Raw genomic sequence first — 20,716 nt, forward strand, 5'->3', positions numbered from 1 at the left:
TGATGTCTAAGGAGGCTTGGTGCACACTGCTGGTACTGTGCATTAGTGGTGGATGGAATGCTTGTTTGTGGATGGGGTGCCAGTGGATGGTGGCAAGCTTCTTGAGTGTTGTTGGAGCTGCATTCATCCAGGCAAATGGAGTGTATTCCATCAAACTTCTGACTTGTGCCTTGTAGATGTTGGGCAGGCTTTGCGAAGTCAGTAGGTGAGTTACTCATCACACGATTCCTAGCCTCTGACCTCTTGTAGCCACAGTATTTTTATGGCTAGTCCAATTCAGTTTCTGGTCAATGGTAACCCCCAGGATGTTGATAGTGGGGGATTCGGCAATGGTAATGCCATTGAATGTCAAGGAGTGATGGTTAGATTCTCTCTTGTTGGAGGTGGTCATTGCCTGCCACTTGTGTGGTATGAATGTACTTGCTACTTGCCAGCCCAAGCCTGGATATTGTCCAGACCTTGCTGCATTTGGACTGCTTCAGTATCTGAGGAGTCATGAATGGTGCTGAATATTGTGCAGTCATCAGTGAACATCCCCACTTCTGACCTTATAATGGAAGGAATGTCATTGATGAAGCAGCTGAAGATGGTTAGGCCGAGGTCACTATCCTGAGGAACTCCTGCAGTGATGTCTTGGAACTGAGATGACTGACCTCCAACAACTGGTGCTGGGTATGACTCCAAACATGGAGCATTCTCCCCCGATTCCCATTGACTCCAGTTTTGCTAGGGCTCCTTGATGCCACATTCAGTCAGATGCTTAATGTCAAGGGCAGTCATTTTCACCTCATCTTGAGAGTTCAACTCTTTTGCCCATGTTTGAGCCAAGGCTGTAATGTGGTCAGGGGCTGAGTGGCCCTGTCAGAAGCCAAACTGCACGTCGGTGAGCAGATTATTGCTAAGCAAGTTCCACTTGATAGCATTGTTGATGACCCCTTCCATTGCTTTACTGATGATCGAGAGTAGACTGATGGGGTGGTAATTGGCTGGGTTGGATTTGTCCTGCTTTTTGTGTACAGGACATACCTGGGCAATTTTCCACGTAGCCAGGTAGATGCCAGTATTATAACTTTACTGGATTAGCCTGGCCGGGGCGCGGCAAGTTCTGGAACACAAGTCTTCAGTACTATTGCTGGAATGTTGTCAGGGCCAATAGCCTTTGCAGTGTCCAGCGCCTTCAGCCTTCTTGAAATCATGTGGAGTGAATCGAATTGGCTGAAGGCTAGCATCTGTGATGCTGGGGACCTCTGCAGGAGGCAGAAATGGATCATCCACTCGGCACTTCTGGCTAAAGATTGTTGCAAATGCTTCAGCCTTATCTTTTGCAATGATTTGCTGGGCTCCCTTGTCATTGAGGATGGGGATATTTGTGGAGTCTCCTCCTCCAGTGAGTTGTTTGATTATCCATCACTTCACAACTGGTTGTTGTCGGACTGCAGAGCTTAGATTTGATCCGTTGAATGTGTAATTGCTTAACTCTGTCTATCACTTGCTGCTTTTGCTGTTTGGCACGCAAGTAGTACTGTAATGTAGTTCCATCAGGTTGACACATCATTTTTAGGTATGCCTAGTGCTGTTCCTGGCATGCCCTCCTGCACTTTTCATTTGAACCAGGATTGATGCTCTGGCTTGGTGTGGGGCATAAGCCGGGCCATGAGGTTATAGATTGTGTTCGAGTACAATTCTGTTGCTGCTGATGGCCCACAGTGCCTCATGGTTGCCCAGTTCCAGTCTTGAGTTGCTATGTCTGTTCAGAATCTATCCCATTTAGCACGGTGGTAGTGCCACAAAACACAATGGAGGGTATTCTTAATGTGAAGACAGAACTTTGTCTCCACTAGGCCTATGCGGTGGTCACTCCTACCAATACTGTCATAGATAGATGCATCTGCACAAGTATGCTTTTTCTTTTGGTTCCTTCGCCACCTGCTGCATGCCCAGCCTAGCAGCGATATCCTTTAGGACTTGACCAGCTTGGTCGGTAGTGATGCTCCGAGCCATTCTTGGTGATAGATATTGAAGTCCCCACCCAGAGTACATTCTGTGCCCTTGGTGGTGTTCAACATGGAGGAGTACCGATTCATCAGCTGTTGGAGTTGGGTGGAGCTGCAGCATGCGGTAATCAGGAGGTTTCCTTGAGCTTTGATGAGACTTCATGGGGTCCGGAGTCGATGTTGAGTACTCCCAGGGCAGCTCCCTCCCAACTATATACCACTGTACCATCATCTCTGCTGGTGATGGTGATAGTATTGGCCATTTCAGAGGTGTCTGGGACATTGTCTGTCAGGTATATTTCTGTGAGTATGACTATTGTCAGACTTGACTAGTCTGTGAGACAGTTCTCTCAATTTTGGCACAGGCCCCCCCAGATGTTAGTAAGGACTTTGCAGGGTCGACAGGGCCGAGTTTGCTGTTGTCATTTCTGGTGCCTAGTTCGATGTTAGGTAGTCCAGTTTCATTCCTTTTAGACTTTTTTGCTGATTGATACAACTGAGTGCCTTGCCAGGCCATTTCAGGGGCAATTAAAAGTCAGCCACATTGCTGAGTGTCTGGAGTCACATGTAGGCCAGACCACATAAGGATGCCCAGAGTATTACCTTGGGTCTCTGGGTTACTAGTCCATTGGCAATACCACTACGCTACCGCCTCCCTGCTATTGTAGGTGCTGGAAATCTTAAATAAGAACAGAAGACACTGGAAATACTCAGCAAGTCAGACGGCATCTGTGGAGAGAGAAAGAGTTAATGTTTTAGGTCAATGAACTTTCATCAAAATCTATTCTCTTTCTAATGAATGGTTATTGATCAAAAACAAATATTTACTGGGCTTCAACTTTGACACCAGTATACCTGTAAATATCTGCTGCACAGTTTGTCAGTAACAACACGTATAAGACTTGGGTGGGGTGGGGGGGGTGGGTTGGCGTTACAAGTGGTAAGTTCAACTCCTTGAGGCTTTGCTTGACCATGCTTGCCTGTTGGGGCACCTGGCATGACTTCTTACTGTTTTCAGCCTGAGCCCTCAGTGGAAATTAGTGTGTCCTCAACAGAAGGGAGGAGTTGGCATAGTTGAGGGAGAAAGTGTAATTGAACGCATCCTACCTGTCACGCCAAGCCTGTTTTTTCACTGTAAGCGAACATACTGTAGAGCACAGAAATGTGGACTTCATTGAAATGAACAATGCAAATAACAAGGTTTTCAGTTATATGGAGAGACTAAGAGAAGCTGGAATTGCTCTCCTTTTAGAACACCAAGATTAAGGGGAGATTTAATAAAGGTGTTCAAAATAATATGTTTTGATGAGTAGATAGGGAGAAAACTTTCCACTGGCAGTTACGTTAGTAATCAGAGGGCACAGATTTAAGATGATTGACAAAAGAACCAGAGGGAAGATGGAAATTCCCCCCCCCCACCCCCTCCAGTGAGATATAATGATCCAGAATGCAATACTTAAAATTCATTTCTTGATAGCTTTCTTCAGCATGAAGTCATACCTCAGAAGAGCAGAGCTGCAGGAAGGGATGTGTGTGATTGTTAATCAGGAGGGTAGTGAGAGCCATAGGAAAAATAGAGAGGGAGGCCCTGCAGTCTCTCGGCCTATCCAGCAGGTACAATGTACATGCTAGCTGTGAGGATAAGGATGAAGGCTTCAAGGAGGGTGGCTAGAATGCTAACCATGGTACCGTGGAGCAGATTCAATAATAACTTTCAAAAGGAAATCAGATACAGGTATATACTTGAAAAGAAAATATTTGCGCGGCTATGGGGAAGGAACAGTGGAATGAGATTAATTGTTAAGCTCATTCAAATAGCTCACAGAATGGACCGAATGGCCTCCTGTGCTGTAAAATTCTATGAAGCTGTAACCTGACTCTCTGATACACGTCATTACAAGAATAGCAAAGCATGGTGAGCTTGTATCTTCTTCACTGAAGTCCATTTTAGGTTTTTTTCCTCCCTAAATCCAGTTTTGATAATAAATAAAAGGCACTTTAAAATTGTCCTGCTATGTCCATTTCAACTGGAACAAACAGCTGGTTAAAATACATTATAGACTTAGTGATCCCAAAGTTGGGTCACGCCTGAAGAAAGCTCTTTAATTTGTATATTGTTGATTACAGGTGTATCCAGAATACATAGCTTAAGGTGGTGAAATAAGAGCATCATACAAAAATTATATTGCTCAAATGTGATTAATTGACCACCACCCCCCCCCCACCCCCACCACCACCACCCCACAATGCATTAGTATCAAAAAGCTAGCTAAGCCCTCTGCTCTGTTGTCAGGAAATTGTGCTTTGGATGAGATGTTAAATTGAGACCCCATTCACTTGCTTCGGTAGGGTAAAACGTCCCATGGCATATTTGGCGAAGACAATGAGTTCTCCCAGTTTCCTCGCCAGCCTTCAGCCCACAACCAAAAACAGATTGGTAATTCATGTCCTGTTTGGGGAATTTTGCTTTTCTTTTATCATCTCCCAAGCGATGTGGCGTCGCTGGCAAGGCCAGCATTTCTGGACCATCCCTAATTGCCCTGAGCTGAGCAGCTTGCTGGGCCATTTCAGAGGACAGTTGCGAATCAACCACATTGCTGTGGATCAGGAGTAACATGTAGGCCAGACCAGGTAAGGATGGCAGTTTTCCTTCCATAAAGGACATTAATGAACCATATGGGTTTTTACCACAAATGATGATAGTTATCATGGTCACCATTACTGAGACTAACTTTATACATCAGACTTATTAATTGAATTTAAATTGGACAAGCTGCCATGGTGGGATTTGAACCCATGTCCCCAGACCATTAGCCTGAGATTCTGGATTAGCAGTCTAGTGATATTGCGACTATGCCACAGTCTTCCCATGGTGATGCTTTATGCTTCTAGGTCTACATAACAATGATGGCTGCACTTCAAAATTAACCAGTCGACAATAAAATGCCTTGAGTTGTCCTTAGAATGTGAAAGGCACTAAAAATTCAAGAAGTTCTTTCCACCATTTATACTGACCCTATTTATCCTCGACAGTCGCCTTTTTTAGGTGCATGGCGCTGGCCATTTGTTTTTCCAAAGGTGTCAATTACAAAGGCGATGCTTATAATGTATTAAACGTGCCAGCTATTTTGGGCAATTTGAGCAGCTGTTTGCACAATTGATTTCTTTACCATTCCGGCTGTTCCCTGTAGTATTTCCAGTCACAAATTTAAATAAACACATTACACACTTTTAAGTGGCAAACATGAGAAATTGAGCATGGCCCGTTCAACTCATCCTCTAACTGTATTTGGAACCATCTGCCTCAGACCCAACCTAAACGCATTAAGCTGCACTCACACCTGACCCCAATGCTTCCTCATGGGCTTTGGTTGCAGTGTCTACTGTATATAGCAGGCTGATCCTTTTGATATCATCATACTCTGTATAAGTGGTGTGTGCTGTATGTGGTGTTATAAAAAGTGCTTCAGATATGATAAGTAGCAATGAGTTTGTGTAAGGTGTTTTGAGTCTAAAATGTAACGGTAAGCTTGTATGAGGGTGAGTGTGGATGGTGTCCCAGGTATCGAATTAAGGACATTTTCAGCACAGGAAACCATTTGGCCCTCGTGTCTGTATCAGTTCTTTGCCAGTGCAATCCTGGATTATTCTTGTTGCCTTATGCACACTCTATCTTTCTTTGCTTCAAATATTTATCCAAGTTTTGCTTAAAAATGCAGTGGTTTGTACCTCAACCAAACTTGAGACAAAGCTTCAGTGACCCCTCTACATAAAGAAATTTCTCCTAGCCCCTCCCTTTACTCTTAGTGAGATTTTAAGTTGAATTATTTTCCAACCAGAGGAAATAAGCACTTACTTGGGTCTAGTATGTAACAAGTAGGCTTGTATAAGTTGTATACACAGTATACATGATAGATATGTGATGATAGACCTGTATCAAGTATTCTGTTCGCATGTCTTGAGGCATTTTCACCTTGGTGCTTGGGTCCAAGTTGGACAGTACTTGATGGATTCCCACAACCTCCATGCACTGCTCTCCCTGATTTACAATCTGACTTACAGGGATGAGAAAATTCTATCATTTGGCAGAGTTCTGACTTTTGGATAATGGAATTTTGTCCTTTTAATTTTTTTTCTGACTGCCACCTCCCTTTGGACTCCGTCACCTCCAACGCAGCCAAAGCTGGGAGGAGCGGATTTCAGCCCGGAAAACCTCCACCAGTTAAAAAGGCCGGAAGCAGGACCCAGGGAGCTGCTACTCAGCCTTGGGTCTGCCCATACCAGGTGCTGCCCTTCAATCCACCGGAAGGGCACGCTCTGCTGTGGCCGCTTGTTAAGAGCCATGAGGTTTGGCAGGCCTGAGGTGGACTTAGGGGTTGACAAGCAGCAGCGCCCAAGTCTCTTCTGGGTTTGTCATGTGGGGGACTGGGGGTGAGGGAGGGTCAGCTGAATGAGTGAGAGGAGGTGTTTGGGGAGAGGGGCTGTTGAGTGAATGTGGGGGAAGGGGGATGGGAAGAGGGGCTACTGAGTGACAGGGGGAGGTGGGTTTGGGACAGAGGCTGGGGGGGTGGTTTGGAAGAGGGGTGAGCTATGGGGGTAGGGGGATAGGGGCTGGTCACAATGCGTGTGGTGGGATGGAGGGAGAAGTGCTTCAATGATCTCCTCTGGAGATCTTCCTTCCACAGCTTCCAACCTCATAGTCCCCCAACCTCGGACAGCCCTCTTCTACCTCCTACCCAAAATCCACAAACAGGACTCTTCCAGCAGACCGATCGTGTCAGCCTGTTCCTGCCCCACGGAACTCATTTCTTGCTATCTTGACTCCCTTCTCTCTCCCCTTGTCCAGTCCCTTCCCACCTACATCCGTGATTCCTCTGACACCCTTCGTCATATCAACAATTTCCAGTTCCCTGGCCCCAACCGCCTCCTCTTCACCATGGACGTCCAATCCCTCTACACCTCCACCCCCTACCGGGATGGTCTGATCGCTCTCCATTTCTTCCTCGAACAGTGGCCCGAACAATCCCCATCCACCGCTACTCTCCTCCGTCAGGCTGAACTTGTTCTCACACTGAACAATTTCTCCTTAAACTCCTCTCACTTCCTCCAAATAAAAGGTGTGGCTATGGGTACCCGCATGGGCCCCAGTTATGCCTGTCTCTTTATGGGGTATGTGGAACATTCCTTATTCCAGTCCTACTCCAGTCCCCTCCCACAACTCTTACTCCGGTACATCGATGATTGCTTCAGTGCTGCTTCATGCTCTCGTCTGGACCTGGAAAAATTTATTAATTTTGCTTCCAATTTCCACCCCTCCATCGTTTTCACATGGTCCATCTCTGACACTTCCCTTCCCTTCCTTGACCTCTCTGTCTCAATTTCTGGTGATATACTGTCCACCAATATTCATTACAAGCCTACCGACTCCCACAGCTACCTCAACTACAGCTCCTCACACCCCACTTCCTGTAAAGAGTCCATCCCATTCTCTCAGTTCCGTCGCATCTGTTCTGATGATGCCACTTTCAAAAACAGTTCCTCTGACATGTCTTCCTTCTTCCTTGACTGAGGTTTTCTACCCACGGTGGTTGACAGGGCCCTCAACCGTGTCTGGCCCATCTCCCGTGCATCCGCCCTCAACTGTGTCCGGCCCATCTCCCATGCATCCGCCCTCACACCTTCCTCTTCCTCCCAGAACCATGATAGGGTCCCCCTTGTCCTCACTTATCACCCTACCAGCCTCCGCATTCAAAGGATCATCCTCCGTCATTTCTGCCAACTATCACCACCAAACACATCCCCCCCCGGCGGCATTTCGCAGGGATCGTTCCCTCCGGGACACCCTGGTCCACTCCTCCATCATCCCTTACACCTCAACCCCCTCCCACGGCACCTTCCTATGCAACCGCAGAAGGTGCAACACCTGCCCCTTTACTTCCCCTCTCCTCACCGTCCAAGGGCCCAAACACACTTTTCAAGTGAAGCAGCATTTCACTTGCACTTCCCTCATTTTAGTCTACTGCTTTCATTGCTCCCAATGCGGCTTCCTCTACATTGGAGAGACCAAACGCAGACTGGGTGATCGCTTTGCGGAACACCTTCGGTCTGTCCGCAAGCATGACCCAGACTTCCCTGCCGCTTGCCATTTCAACACTCCACCCTGCTCTCGTGCCCACATGTCCCTCCTTGGCCTGCTGCATTGTTCCAGTGAAGCTCAACGCAAACTGGAGGAACAGCACCTCATCTTCTGACTAGGCACTTTACAGCCTTCCGGACTGAATATTGAGTTCAACAATTGTAGATCATGAACTCTCTCCTCCACCCCCACCCCTTTTCCAATCCCCCTTTTTTCCAAATATTTATATAGATTTTTCTTTTCCCACCTATTTCCATTAATTTTAAATGTATTTCCATCCATTGTTTTATCTCAGCCTTTTAGCCTATTTCAATCCCTTCCCTCCACCCCACCCCCACTAGGGCTTTCTGTACCTTTATTAACACATTCCTTAAATAATATCACCACCTTCAACCCCTCTTTGTCCCTTTGTCTGTGACATCTTTTGGTTATCTCCACCTATCACTGGCCCTCTATCCAGCTCTACCTGTCCCACCACCCCCTCCTTAAACCAGCTTATATTTCACCTCTTTTCTATTTTTCCTTATTTCTGTTGAAGAATCATACGGACTCGAAACGTTAACTGTTTTCCTCTCTGCAGATGCTGTCACACCTGCTGAGTTTTTCCAGGTATTTTTGTTTTTGTTTTGGATTTCCAGCATCCACAGTTTTTTGCTTTTATCTTTGCTTTAATGAGTCTTCTGTCGCTGGGGAGAGCTTGGCTAAAACCTTCATGAATACATAGAATAATGTTTACAAAGTGCTTTAAAACTCACATTTTCATATTTATATGTGATAGTGAATTTTAACAATTATATATTGAATGTTACTATGCTGCTTTATTGCTGTTCTGGTTTGGCTGGCGTTGTGGGCGATATTAATTTTCAAGAGTTTTTATTAATATATTCTTTCATGGGATGTGGGCATTACTAACAAGGCCAGCAATTTGTTGCTTGTCCGTAACTGCCCTTGAGAAGGTGGGGATGAATTAAAATGGAATCACATTGGAAAATGGTTGCAAAGCAGTGCTGGAATCTTTTGCTTTGCTTTGCATGCACATAATCCAACAAGGTCATGTGCTGTTGTTAGTGTGGACGTCATCCTGTATTATATGCACTAACTCAGTGCTTCCTAATGTTTTTCCCGCCGTGACCCCATTTTGAGGCTTGAAAATTGCTGTGCCTGCAGAGTTTGAGCCAAATGGAGAGGTAGAGCTATGGGGGTGGGGGGAAAATGATTTAAACTGCAAGGTTTTAAATAAAAAGCACCTACCAATTCACTGGCTTTTTTGGAGCAGGAATCAGGCCTCAAAGATCAGTCAGTTAGGCCACACCCACCATAAAAAACCAAGGATTTAAAGCAGCCTCTCAGCTGTTAACCACGGTCTGACTCCATGGCAGCCATTGCTGTCTCAGCTCATGACCCCAAAATTTCATTTGGATCATGACCCACTGTTTGGGAAGCCCTGCACTAACTGCATTGAATGCTGAAATTTGGTGATTTGATGCAAGTGCATGGGTCCACCATCATGACAGTAATAGCAGGTAAACAAAAGGAACACTAATGTTTCTACCCACTTGAAGTCTAATAATTCCACCCATTTGAAGTGGCCTGGAAGCATTTGCTTTCACTACAGATCAGAAGTGCTATGATTATATAATTCCTTGACACACAATTTTGAGTCCTTTTAGTCTTTGGCCACCCTCACCCCAGCGTTTAGAAACTGCTGTTGCTCTGCTAGGTTCGTCACGGCTATGTTTGAAGACCATGATGTCATGAAATATTCTGTGGATTATAAAGTAGTGCCCCTCTGAAGTCAGTTTCATGCTGGGGCTACTTTGAAGGGATTCTTGCACAGTTGTGCACCCCATTCTGCTTAGTGTATGCACTTTGTTCCATTCTCTGTTATAATTGGGAGAGGGATTGTTTGGGTACATTTGAAATGTGTTGCAGCGCACACATAAGTATGTGGAACCTCACTTCCCCTATCTCCCTGGTAGATAAGCTAGAAAAGCTGTGAATCTGAGAGCTGACAGCTAAATGGGGTCAGCTTTGTGCAATCCGCCCATGCAGATTTGCTTACTGAGCCTGGGTTCCATGTATAAAGAGCCCCTGTGGGGATAATTTAACCAAATATGTCGGCTCTGTACAAAATATATTGCCACTTTGAGGATCCTATACAATTTATCCAAGGGCTCAGAGGCCCATTTGGGAACCTCGGATAGCAACAGATTTGCTTACTCATTTTTTTTGTGACATTTATTTTATTAACTGTTAAATGCAGCAAACCACCTTGGGTATTCTAATAAAGACTCAGCTGGTTGTGAAACTTTCTGTATTATGTGTTTGGGGAGGTTGCTTCTAATCAGTCGCCAGTGAAGCCATGAAGCTGTCTCTGGGACTGTAACAGCAGACTAATGAAGGCATTCCAAAGAATGAAAATGTTGGTTTTGCTAACATACTGTTAAAAGACTCAGCCGAGCTAAAAGCCTGTTTTGCTAGTTAATGTTTGCTGGTTTACTAGTGTTGGCTCACCACTTGGACAGACTGCAGACGTGGCATAACCTGGCTAGAAGCTGACCAATCCAAATTTTGCATTTTAAAATTAACTGTCAATAGGCACTGGAGAAAAGCAATGCAAAAAGACTCTATCAGTCCAGAAATACTTGGCTTTTTTCAAATGGCTTGTTGAATTTTGGGGGGACTAAATCCAAATAAATTGATTGAATTGCTATAAATCAACTGAAAGTAGCCTTGTGACTGTGTTAAGATATAAGATTGCCATTTCTTTAATTGAATATTTTGTCTGTTCTCTTCACAGTTGCCATAGATGACTGTTGAGCAGAGGAAATTCTGCCTAGTCTTGAACTGAATTTACAACATTGCCTGCTGCAAACATGGGTGAGTGGACTGTCTTCCAAAAACAGTTTAACTCCTCAGAAGGCCATTCATTTTTATGTGGAACTGATCTTAGCGAGAGACTGTTATTTGCCAGGATGCTTTAGTAAATCATGCCAGCATATTTCCCATGCAGTATCCTAGCTGTTGTGCTGTTATTTTAAAAAGAATCTCCCCCTCCGCCGCCCAAAACCCCGACTTAAAAACATTAATAAGGTTAGCTTCCACAAATCATCAGCAGTTATTCAGTGTGGAAGTGATCCTTCCTCCTGCGCAAGAGGAGTCGATGAGTATCAGCAAGTTGTCTGGGTCATTACAGTCAGGTCACATTTTGCCTATGCTTTGCTGCTTTTGAGCCAAACACCTTGGACAGTGATTTGGAATGGGAATCCTTTCTCCTATTGCCTAAATTGCTGTAACGCTCATTTCATGTTTATTAAATTTTTTTGCATCTCTTGTCATGCCTGAGCAATGCCCGTTTAGTAAAGGGTAGCCATGCCCCCACTTACATTTCAGTGTTCCAACCATGGGTAGTGCCGATAATAGCTGAAGCTGCATCTCCCAGCTATGTCCACAATTGCTTCTAAAAGCTGGTCATTTGTAATCTTTTAAGGAAGGAAACATGTTAATTTTTGGACATGTGGTCCAACAGACAGCATCAGGCTTCAAGAAGCCAGCAACTAATTATGTAAATATTGTAGCCTAAGTCAGGTTTTGGGGAGAGTGGAGTATTAAAGAAATAAAGGTGGCAGTATAAATATAATTGGGCCTCAATGGGAACCGATCCACCGAATCATTAATAAATGTGAACTAATAAACTCATTCAAGTTTCAGGGCAAACAGGAGGAGTCCAAAAATAGGTATTGTTAATATAAAATTGCAAATTAATTATATAATATGAACAGCTGAAACTTGGTTTTAGACAGCAGGGTAGCCAAGCATTACTTAATCCTCCCATTTCACATCATTGCTGCCATTTCATTTGCTCTTACAGGACTATTTCCACAGACTTATTAAAAACACAATAAGGCAATCTGCTGTTATATGTTAGTACTCAAATATTCCCTACATTATTTAGTAGTTTTCTGCTGAAATGCTGTGTTTAAAGCATTCGCTATTTCTAAGAAAATACAGTGTCCAATATTGACAAAGTAAATGTTTATTTTTGCTGTCTAATAAAAGATTTTGAATGTGCTGTCTGCAGTCCTTAAACCGTCTCAACTGCTTCTATCATCTGATCAGTAGAGGCGCAGACTGCTGTTACAGCTGTACACAGCTTGGGTCACTCGAGACTTGATGGGAACGCATGACAGTGCAAGATATCAACTGAGCAGCAGAGAAGTGAGGTGGCAGGACTGGAAGATACAAACAAAGGCACATCCTGGCTAACGGAAGCACAGCTATTGTGTATACCCTGACACGTGCAAAGCTACATCAAGCCTGACAACATTGATCAGGACATGGACTGTTCTTCTTTAAAAAAAAATCTACATAGCTTACTTCGAGAATTTCCATCTTTTACACGCTATTTCTGAATGGATAGGAGCTGCAGCTCAGATTATACCACACACACACACACTCTCTCTCTCTCTCTCTTTCACTCACTCACTCACTCAGTGCAGATTAAATGGAAAGTAAAACTCCCTTTACATTCTCCTATCAAACATTCCTAGGGTAGGTGCAGCATGGGTTAGATATGGAGTAAAATTATTTCTAGGCTGTCCCAGCAAACATTTTGCTCTTCAGCTAGCTGCAGGGAGGCTTACAAGTGTGACAAGTGGTGGCTGTTCTCCTTCATTCTATAAAAGGCCTTTGAGTGATTCTTTTGAGCAGCAGCATTGCTGAGACTGACTGAACAGAGGACAAAAGCAGCACTTTGTCACAGTGTGTTGATGCTGCAGTAGACCTGGCCACCTTGTCATGTTTTTATTTTTAAATCCACGCATGCATTTTAAGTTCCACCACATGTGAGCAGTTTCGTGCAATTTCAGAATAATATTTCACTGAAGTGAACTGTTTGGATGAACAGTTGGTTTGTATTGACTGCCAGAATCATTGTTCACATCTTCCTTGTGCTGGTGCACTACACATAGTAGAAAATAAGTGTTATAACTGTCAGCAAAGATTGAATACACTGGGGTTCTTTTCTGTAGGGAAGAGGAGACTGAGGTGTGACCTGATAGAAGTCTTTAAAATTATGAAAGGGTTTGATAGGATAAATGTACAGCAGGTATTACCACTTGTTGAGGAGACCAAAATTAGGCATCATAAATATAAAATAGTCTTTAATCAACCCTCTCAGGAATTCAGGAGAAACCTCTTTACTCAGAATGGTAAGAATGTGGAACAACTCAACCACTCGACGTGATAGTAATTACCATATATGTATTTATAGGGAAACTAGATGTATATATATTACGACAACTTTTGAACCAGTATCAGTACAGGAAGAAAAATTTATAATTTATTTAAAATGTCTCTGGAATCTGTAATTGTTTTTAAGAATGTTTGAAAAGGACTTGAGTTTGCAAATATTACAATTTCCTTAGGTAATTAGAAGTACTAGTCCAGGTAAACTGGTGACCCTTAATCTGGAAGCAGGATGGAAGTTAAGATACAGAAGCCATGTTTGGCCAGATACACAGGAGAGTTGAAGGAGAAGGTGATCAGCACTCAGATGCAGACACAGAGAAGACAGACAAAGGGGCTGCTGCTGTAGAGAACAAAGGAGAGCTGGAGCAGAGTGGAGAACAGAGAAGGCACATTTACAAGGGTTTGTGCACATATGCACAGCTTACAGTTAACAGGACAGAAAGCTGAAGGCAGGGCTGGAACACAGATTGTGAATTGGACAGTTTTACTGTTGCTGTTTTGCCAGAGCTGACCAAACTGTTTAATGGGGTTTATTAAAGAGACCAGATTAAGGTGTCCCTAGAGAATCTACGCCATTAGGACTGTTGTGAACGTAGCTAAGGAGGTTATGCAGGTGTGTGCCAATCAGGTGCTGACCATCTCAGGGGACCTTTGGTAAAGTATGGCTTCTGGTGAATATAACTTGAGGGCCAAATTGATTGAATGGAAAGGGAAAGTGAGAGATCCTACATACCAGAGGTAGAATTAGAGAACTTTGGAAGTGTGCATGGCCCACATATCTGCGGGGAGAGATGCGGGTGCTTGTGATGTAGGACATATCATGGTTCTATCTACTGTATAAAGTGGGGTGAGGGTGGTGGCAGGGTCATGGGTGGCTTGGGGGGGGTTCTCTCCACTGCTTCATGCCTAGCACAAAAGAAGATGGTTGTGGTTGTTGGAGGTCAATCATCTCAGTTCCAGGAATCGCTGCAGGTTTCCCTCAAGGTAGTGTCCTGGGCCCAACCATCATCTGCTGCTTCACCAATGACATTCCTTCCATCAGAATGTCAGAAGTGGGGATGTTCACTGATGATTGCACAATGTTCAGCACCACTCACAACTCCTCAGATACTGAAGCAGTCCATGCCCAAATACAAAAAGACTTGAATTATATCCAGGCATGGGCTGACGAGTGGCAAATAACAATTATGTCACACAAGTGCCAGGCAATGACTATCTCCAAAAGAGAGAATCTAACCATTGCCCCATGACAGTCAATGGCATTACCATTGCTGATTCCCCCACCATCAACATACTGTAAGTTACCATTGACCAGAAACTGAACCGGACCAGCCATATAAATATTGTGGCTACAAGAACAGGTCAGAGGCTAGGAATCCTGCAGCAAGTAGCTCACTTCCTGATTTCCAAAGCCTGTCCACCATCTACAAGGCACAAGCCAGGAGTGTGATGGAATACTCTCCACTTGCCTGGATGAATACTGCCTAACAGCACTCAAGCTTGACACAACCCAGGACAAAGCAGGCTGCTTGATTGGCACCCCATCCACAAACATTCACTTCCTCTGCCAATGATACATATTGGCAGCAGTGTGTACCATCTATGCAATGCACTGCAGGAACTCACCAAGGCTCCTTAGAAAGCACCTTCCAAATCCACAACTGCTACCATCTGGAAGGACAAGGGCAGCAGACACATGGGAACACCACCACCTGGAGGTTTCCCTCTAAGCCACTCACCATCCTGACTGGAAATATATCGTTCCTTCCCTGTTGCTGAATCAAAATCCTGGAACTCCTACCCTAACAGACTGAGAGTGTACCTACCTACACCACATGGATTGCAATGGTTCAAGAAGACAGCTTGCCACCACCTTCTCAAGGCCAATAAGGGATGGACAATAAATGTTGGCCTAGCCAGCAACGCCCACATGCCATGAATGAATTTAAAAAATTGAAATCTTGTAAGTAATTTCTTCATTTGAGGGTCATTTGATACATTTGGTTATTTTGGTTGATTGTTTCTTCATAGGGATTGTAACAACTTGAGGGAGAAAGGAACATAAGGATATGTTGATAGGGTGAGGTGGAGTAAGGTAGGAAGCGGCTTGTATGAAGCATAAACACTGGCAAAGATCCAAATGGCCTGTTCCTCGGCTTAACCTCCAGAGCAGAGTTGGTTTAAAGCATGTCAAATTCTGGGCAGCATATTTCAGGAAGAGTTTCAGACCACAGAGAGGATGCGGAGGAGATTTACTAGAATGGTACAGTGGTTTAGTTATGTGAAAAGACTGGAGAGGCTTGGGTTTCTGTCCTTGAGACCTGAGAATATTAAGGTGGGGAGGGGCGATTTGATAGAGGTGTTCAAAATTATGAAGCATTTTGCAGGAATTTTTCCCTGGCAGGTGGACTGGTAACCAGTAGATAATACCTGTCATAGGGAAATTGCTGGAATCTATTATTAGGGTGGTTATAGCAGGGCACTTTGGAAAATCTTTCTGCAATCAAGCAGAATCAACATGGTTGTTTGAATAAGAAATCATGTTTGACTAATTTATTGGGGTTCTCTGAGGAAGTAACAAGCAGTGTGGATAAAGGGGAACCTGTGAACAAGCTGTACTTGGATTTCTAGAAGGCTTTGCTACATCAGAGAACAAAGGGCAAATGGCCTACTTCTCTCCTAATTCATATGTTCGTATATGATCTTAGATAAACTGACAAAAGAACAAAAAGGGGAGATAACTTATATTATGAAGTGACTTATGATGATCAGGAATTCACTGCCTGAACAGGTGGTGGAAGCAGATTGAACATTAATTTTCAAAAGAGAATTTGATATATATTTGAAATGGAAAAATTTGCAGGGTAATCTTTTATTTCTATAATTGTTTGGATATTAGGGGCATCAAGGGGTATGGAGAGAAAACGGGAATATGGTGTTGAGATAGAGGATCAGCCATGATCATATTGAATGATGGAGCAGGCTCGAAGGGCTGAATGGCCTAATCCTGCTTCTAGTTTCTATGTATGGGGGAAGTGCAGGGGAATGGAACTGTTTGGATAGCTTTCTCAAAGAGCCAGCACAGACATGGTGGGTTGAATTATCTCCTCCTGTGCTGTAAGATACTGTAATCATTCACAACTCTGGATTGCATTAACACTCTAATTTCATTTCTAACTCAGATGAGCAGGAAGCTTTAAAGTCCATTATGAAGGACCTGGTTGCCCTGCAAATGGGACGAAGGAGCCGAATGAGTGGCTACGACAGCGTGAAGAGCAAAGCCAGCGTCCACGGCAACAAGCAGGTGAGAGGAGCTCATTGAAATGGATTAGTTGTTAAATGTTTGAAGTGAAGGATCATCTTTACATGACTGTGCAGAATTATACCTCGTTAATGTGAAAAATTTCCGTTCCATTGCAGAATGATGTTCGAATAAAGTTTGAACATAATGGTGAAAGAAGGTATGTGATGTTGCAATGTCAATCATCTAAACTAAACAGTTTTTGTGTATAGATTTCAAATACCCAGTGTATGTTCTGTATAATCTTGAATGGGAGATGACAAGACAAGGGTTTGCATGTTCCCAGTTTTACTATTTTGTTTAGGCATTTGAAGATGTAATCTGCTTTGGAGTCAGGCTGTGCCCCATGATATGTGAAAGGCCAGTGGTTTGGAGTAGCACTCAACCAGTGCATGTACTGTTTACAAAAATTAAAATTTCTCATAGATTATAAATTGCTTTATCATAGATTATAAATTGCTGACTTGTGCAATTCTTGCAGCAATGACTTCACTCTGACAATCTTTAACATAGTTCTATTGTGTTACTGAGGTTAGATTGCTGTTTTCTGTTTCCTAGTTTTCTATTGATTGCAGTTCACTGTTTACTGCACTTTGTTGAGAAGGGCACAGAGTCTGCAAAGGGATATGGGTAAGTTAAGTGAACAAGCTAACATTTGGCAAATGGAGCATGATGTGGGAAAACATGAAGATGTCCACTTTGGCAGGAAGAATAGAAAAGCAGCATATTATTTAAATGCAGAGAGACTACATAATGCTGCAGTACAGAGGGATCTGGGTGTCCTCATACATGAAATAGTTTAGCATGTAGGTACAGCAAATAATTAGGAAGGCAAATGGAATGCTGGCCTTTCAGTCAAGGTTGGGGGGGATGGAGTATAAAAGTAGATGAGTCTTGCTACAACTGTACAGAGCATTGGTGAGACCACACTTAGGCTATTGCCGGTAGTTTCGGCCTTCTTATTTAAGGAGAGAGATACTTTAGAGGCAGTTCTGAGAAGATTCTACGGGCTGATTCCTGGAATGAGGGGTTTGTCGTTGGAGGAAAGGTTGAGCAGGTTAGGCCTATATTCATTGGAGTTCAGAAGAATGAGAGGTGAGCTTATTGAAAGATAAAATTCTGAGGGGGCTTGATAGGTTAGACCCTTGTGGGATAATGCAGAACTGGGGGCACAGTTTAAAAATAAAAGGCTTGCCGTTATTTGAAGTGGAGATGAAGAGGATTTCTCCTCTGAGGATTGTGAATCATTGGAATTCTATCCCCAGAGAGCTGTGGAGGCTGGGTCATTGAATATATTCAAGGCTGAGATAGATCAATTCAACAGTTATGGGGAGCAGGCAGGAAAATGGAGTTGTGACCAAGATCAGATCACCCATGAATGTACTGAATGAAGAAAATCAGCATGTTTTTTTTTAATACGTTATTTTGCCTGGTGTGATTACTAACAATGACAATGCGACATCTTGACCTTTTAAACACCCCCCCTCCCCTCGGTCTACACGACAGCCATTGAGTGCAACTGCATTCATGTAACCCAGTGCTGTGTAGGCGTTAATGATGGCGGAATGCATCAACCATTAACATTTAATCCCTAAGAATATTCAGCCTCACTTCTGCTGGAATCAGAGCCTTGGCAAGTATGGAACAGTTCCCCACTGACGGAAGAGCAGGTGGTAAATCTGCAGGAAGTCTGTTCCTTGCTCCTACATTCCCACCTAATGCTGTTGCTGAAAATTCGCCTTCATTCCCTGAAAAGCTTGGAACCAATTCAATCCTTCATAGTAGTTTTGGGAAATCAATACTTGAACCAAGCAGATGTGCAGTGCTCCAGGCACTGCAAATGATTACCCAGTCAATCTAACTCACTAGTGGAGACTGTAGCAGTAGATTTATTACTGTGGAGGGGAGCTAGTATTCTTTTCAGTCGACTCCAGGTAAACCCTATAAGTCGATGCCGCAGCAATCAAGGTGGCACTAGCTGAACAGGCTTTTAGGAAACTTATTGGCATCCCACATTGACCAACCTGGTTTAAACTGGGTATCTCCAGCAGCATCCTTGCACTTGGAGTTTCCCATGACTTCACTGTGCTGAGCTGTGCCTAAGTGTTTGTCTGTGTCTAAGCCCCATGGAGAAAGTGTGCATACTCCAAATAAGGTAGCCAGATGCCCACATTATGACATACACTTCCAATTGACTTGATTTGGGAACCTTTTACACGATGACGAATTTCTGCAAAACTGAGGCACGTGACTATCTTTTTCACTTCTATTTTTCTCCAGATTTGAATTGCACAAACCATTCCTTTCTGATTGTTTGCTTTAGTCTGTCACCACCGTGTAACTCTGGGGTAAATTCACAAAGCTGACTAGATGTCCTAATTCCTACCGGTGCTCATTTATTTGTTTCAAAAATATTGTGCAAGTTTTGCTTTCTTGTGTGATTCAAACAACCTGGACTCTGGCTGGGAGCCTCTGTAATGTTGCTGTGTGGAGAGGTAGAAAACATTGACACATCACCTGAGGAAGCATGGTAGCGCTTACTTCCTTCCCCTGAGTTGGGCTCCCTATCTTCATTCACATTGATAGGCTTATTAATATTGGTCACTGCTTGAATGTAGATGTCATCCAAGGCCTAGACTGAAAGGGCCTAGTGAAGTTCACTGCTCCATATGTCGTAGGGCCATATAGTTTATCTGCTGACTTTTGAAAACCTCATGGGAAGTGCAAACATTTGAGATCCAATGTACTTTCATTATAAATGAGGTAACCTGGAATTGAAGCTACTATAAATTTTTAAAGTGGACCAGTTAGAATCTCTTTAGTCCCTCAGTTTTGTGGAGCATCACAACACTGGGTTAGCTTTCTAAGTGTTTATATTCCTACTGATCACTAAACATGTTTGACTGAAAGTTAAATTTCCGCAATGCTGCAGTGTTTGTTGTGTTGCTGTCAGCCATGGATCAGTGGTAGCACGCTTGCCTCTGAGTCAGAAGATTGTAGGTTCAAGTTCCACCTTCTAGACTTGAACACATAATTTAAGCTGACACTCTAGTGCCTTATTGAGGGAGTGCTGCATTGTTGGGAATGCCATCTTTCAACTGGGATGTTAAACTGTCCTTTCAGGTGGATGTAAAAGATCTCACAACATTACTCAGGAGCTGGCGCTCTCCCAATGTCTTGGTCAACAATGCATTGTCACTATTGTGGAACACCACCATTCACTGTTTTGTGCCAATTTACATAAGGCTAATGGCATTGCTTTCTTTGAAAAGTTTGAATCTGGGTTGACCAATTCAATTTTCTAACCCGTTTCTGCAGAGTTGATGTTTATGGACATTTGCCAATAAGATCAAATAAAGCTAATTGTGGAATTTCTTATCAGCAGTTGAAACTAGAAATCATCTTAACTGATGTCTGCCGGAAAACAGATCTGTTGCTTGGTGTACTGACCCAGATCAGCATTCTGTATATGCTAACAGTGATTTTTTTGCCATTAATCTTTATTCTTAGTTTATAGTTTTTGTAGGCAGGATATGAATGTTGGTGTAAATTGTGAATCTGATGATTGTTTACTACTCTGGCTCAGTAAGGGCAGGTTCTGAGTGTAACGGTACAGGGACAAATTGAGCATTTGGTCCATAACTTCGGAATTCCAGGGTGTCGTATGGGTTGGGGTACTTTCCCTGAAGACGCGCTGGGACCCACCACCCCTGCGATTTAAATCGCAGTCTTCAGATGGCTCCAGCTGTCTTACAGGAATAGTTACCCAGGAAAAGTTAGAATTAAAACCACTTTTAACTCGGAGATAACTATAGGACTGACCCCACCCCCCCACTGACCACCTCCCCCGCCCCCCCCATGCCGATCCCCCCCACCCGACTACCCTCCCAAGCACCCACAGGACCCCTCCTCCCCTCCCCCTCCCTCCCCCCTCCTTCCTCCCTCCCCCCCTTCCCTAAATAGAATAAAAAGGTACAGTTGGAATACTTTGTATGGAAGCTACTAGGAAGTTAGTAGCACTGAGTTGTTGTCTTG

The 20,716-nt window shown here is 43.7% G+C and overlaps 1 protein-coding gene across 2 annotated transcripts in view; it reads left to right on the top strand.

The window, feature by feature from the left end:
• Positions 1-20,716, top strand: part of map3k3 (mitogen-activated protein kinase kinase kinase 3) — a 136,275-nt gene that overhangs the window by 24,913 nt on the left and 90,646 nt on the right. Inside the window, exons 1-4 of one of the 2 annotated variants that reach the window (XM_041173354.1) lie at positions 4,609-4,625; positions 10,931-11,010; positions 16,563-16,684; positions 16,801-16,841. In XM_041173354.1, coding sequence (XP_041029288.1) covers positions 11,007-11,010; positions 16,563-16,684; positions 16,801-16,841 — 167 coding nt within the window. In that variant the 5' untranslated portion in view covers positions 4,609-4,625; positions 10,931-11,006. Of the gene's footprint in view, positions 1-4,608; positions 4,626-10,930; positions 11,011-16,562; positions 16,685-16,800; positions 16,842-20,716 lie in introns of those variants that run through there. The other variant, XM_041173353.1, reaches the window with a different exon arrangement.

The sequence above is a fragment of the Carcharodon carcharias genome, chromosome 23, assembly GCF_017639515.1.
Source record: "Carcharodon carcharias isolate sCarCar2 chromosome 23, sCarCar2.pri, whole genome shotgun sequence".
NCBI classification, from domain to species: domain Eukaryota; kingdom Metazoa; phylum Chordata; class Chondrichthyes; order Lamniformes; family Lamnidae; genus Carcharodon; species Carcharodon carcharias.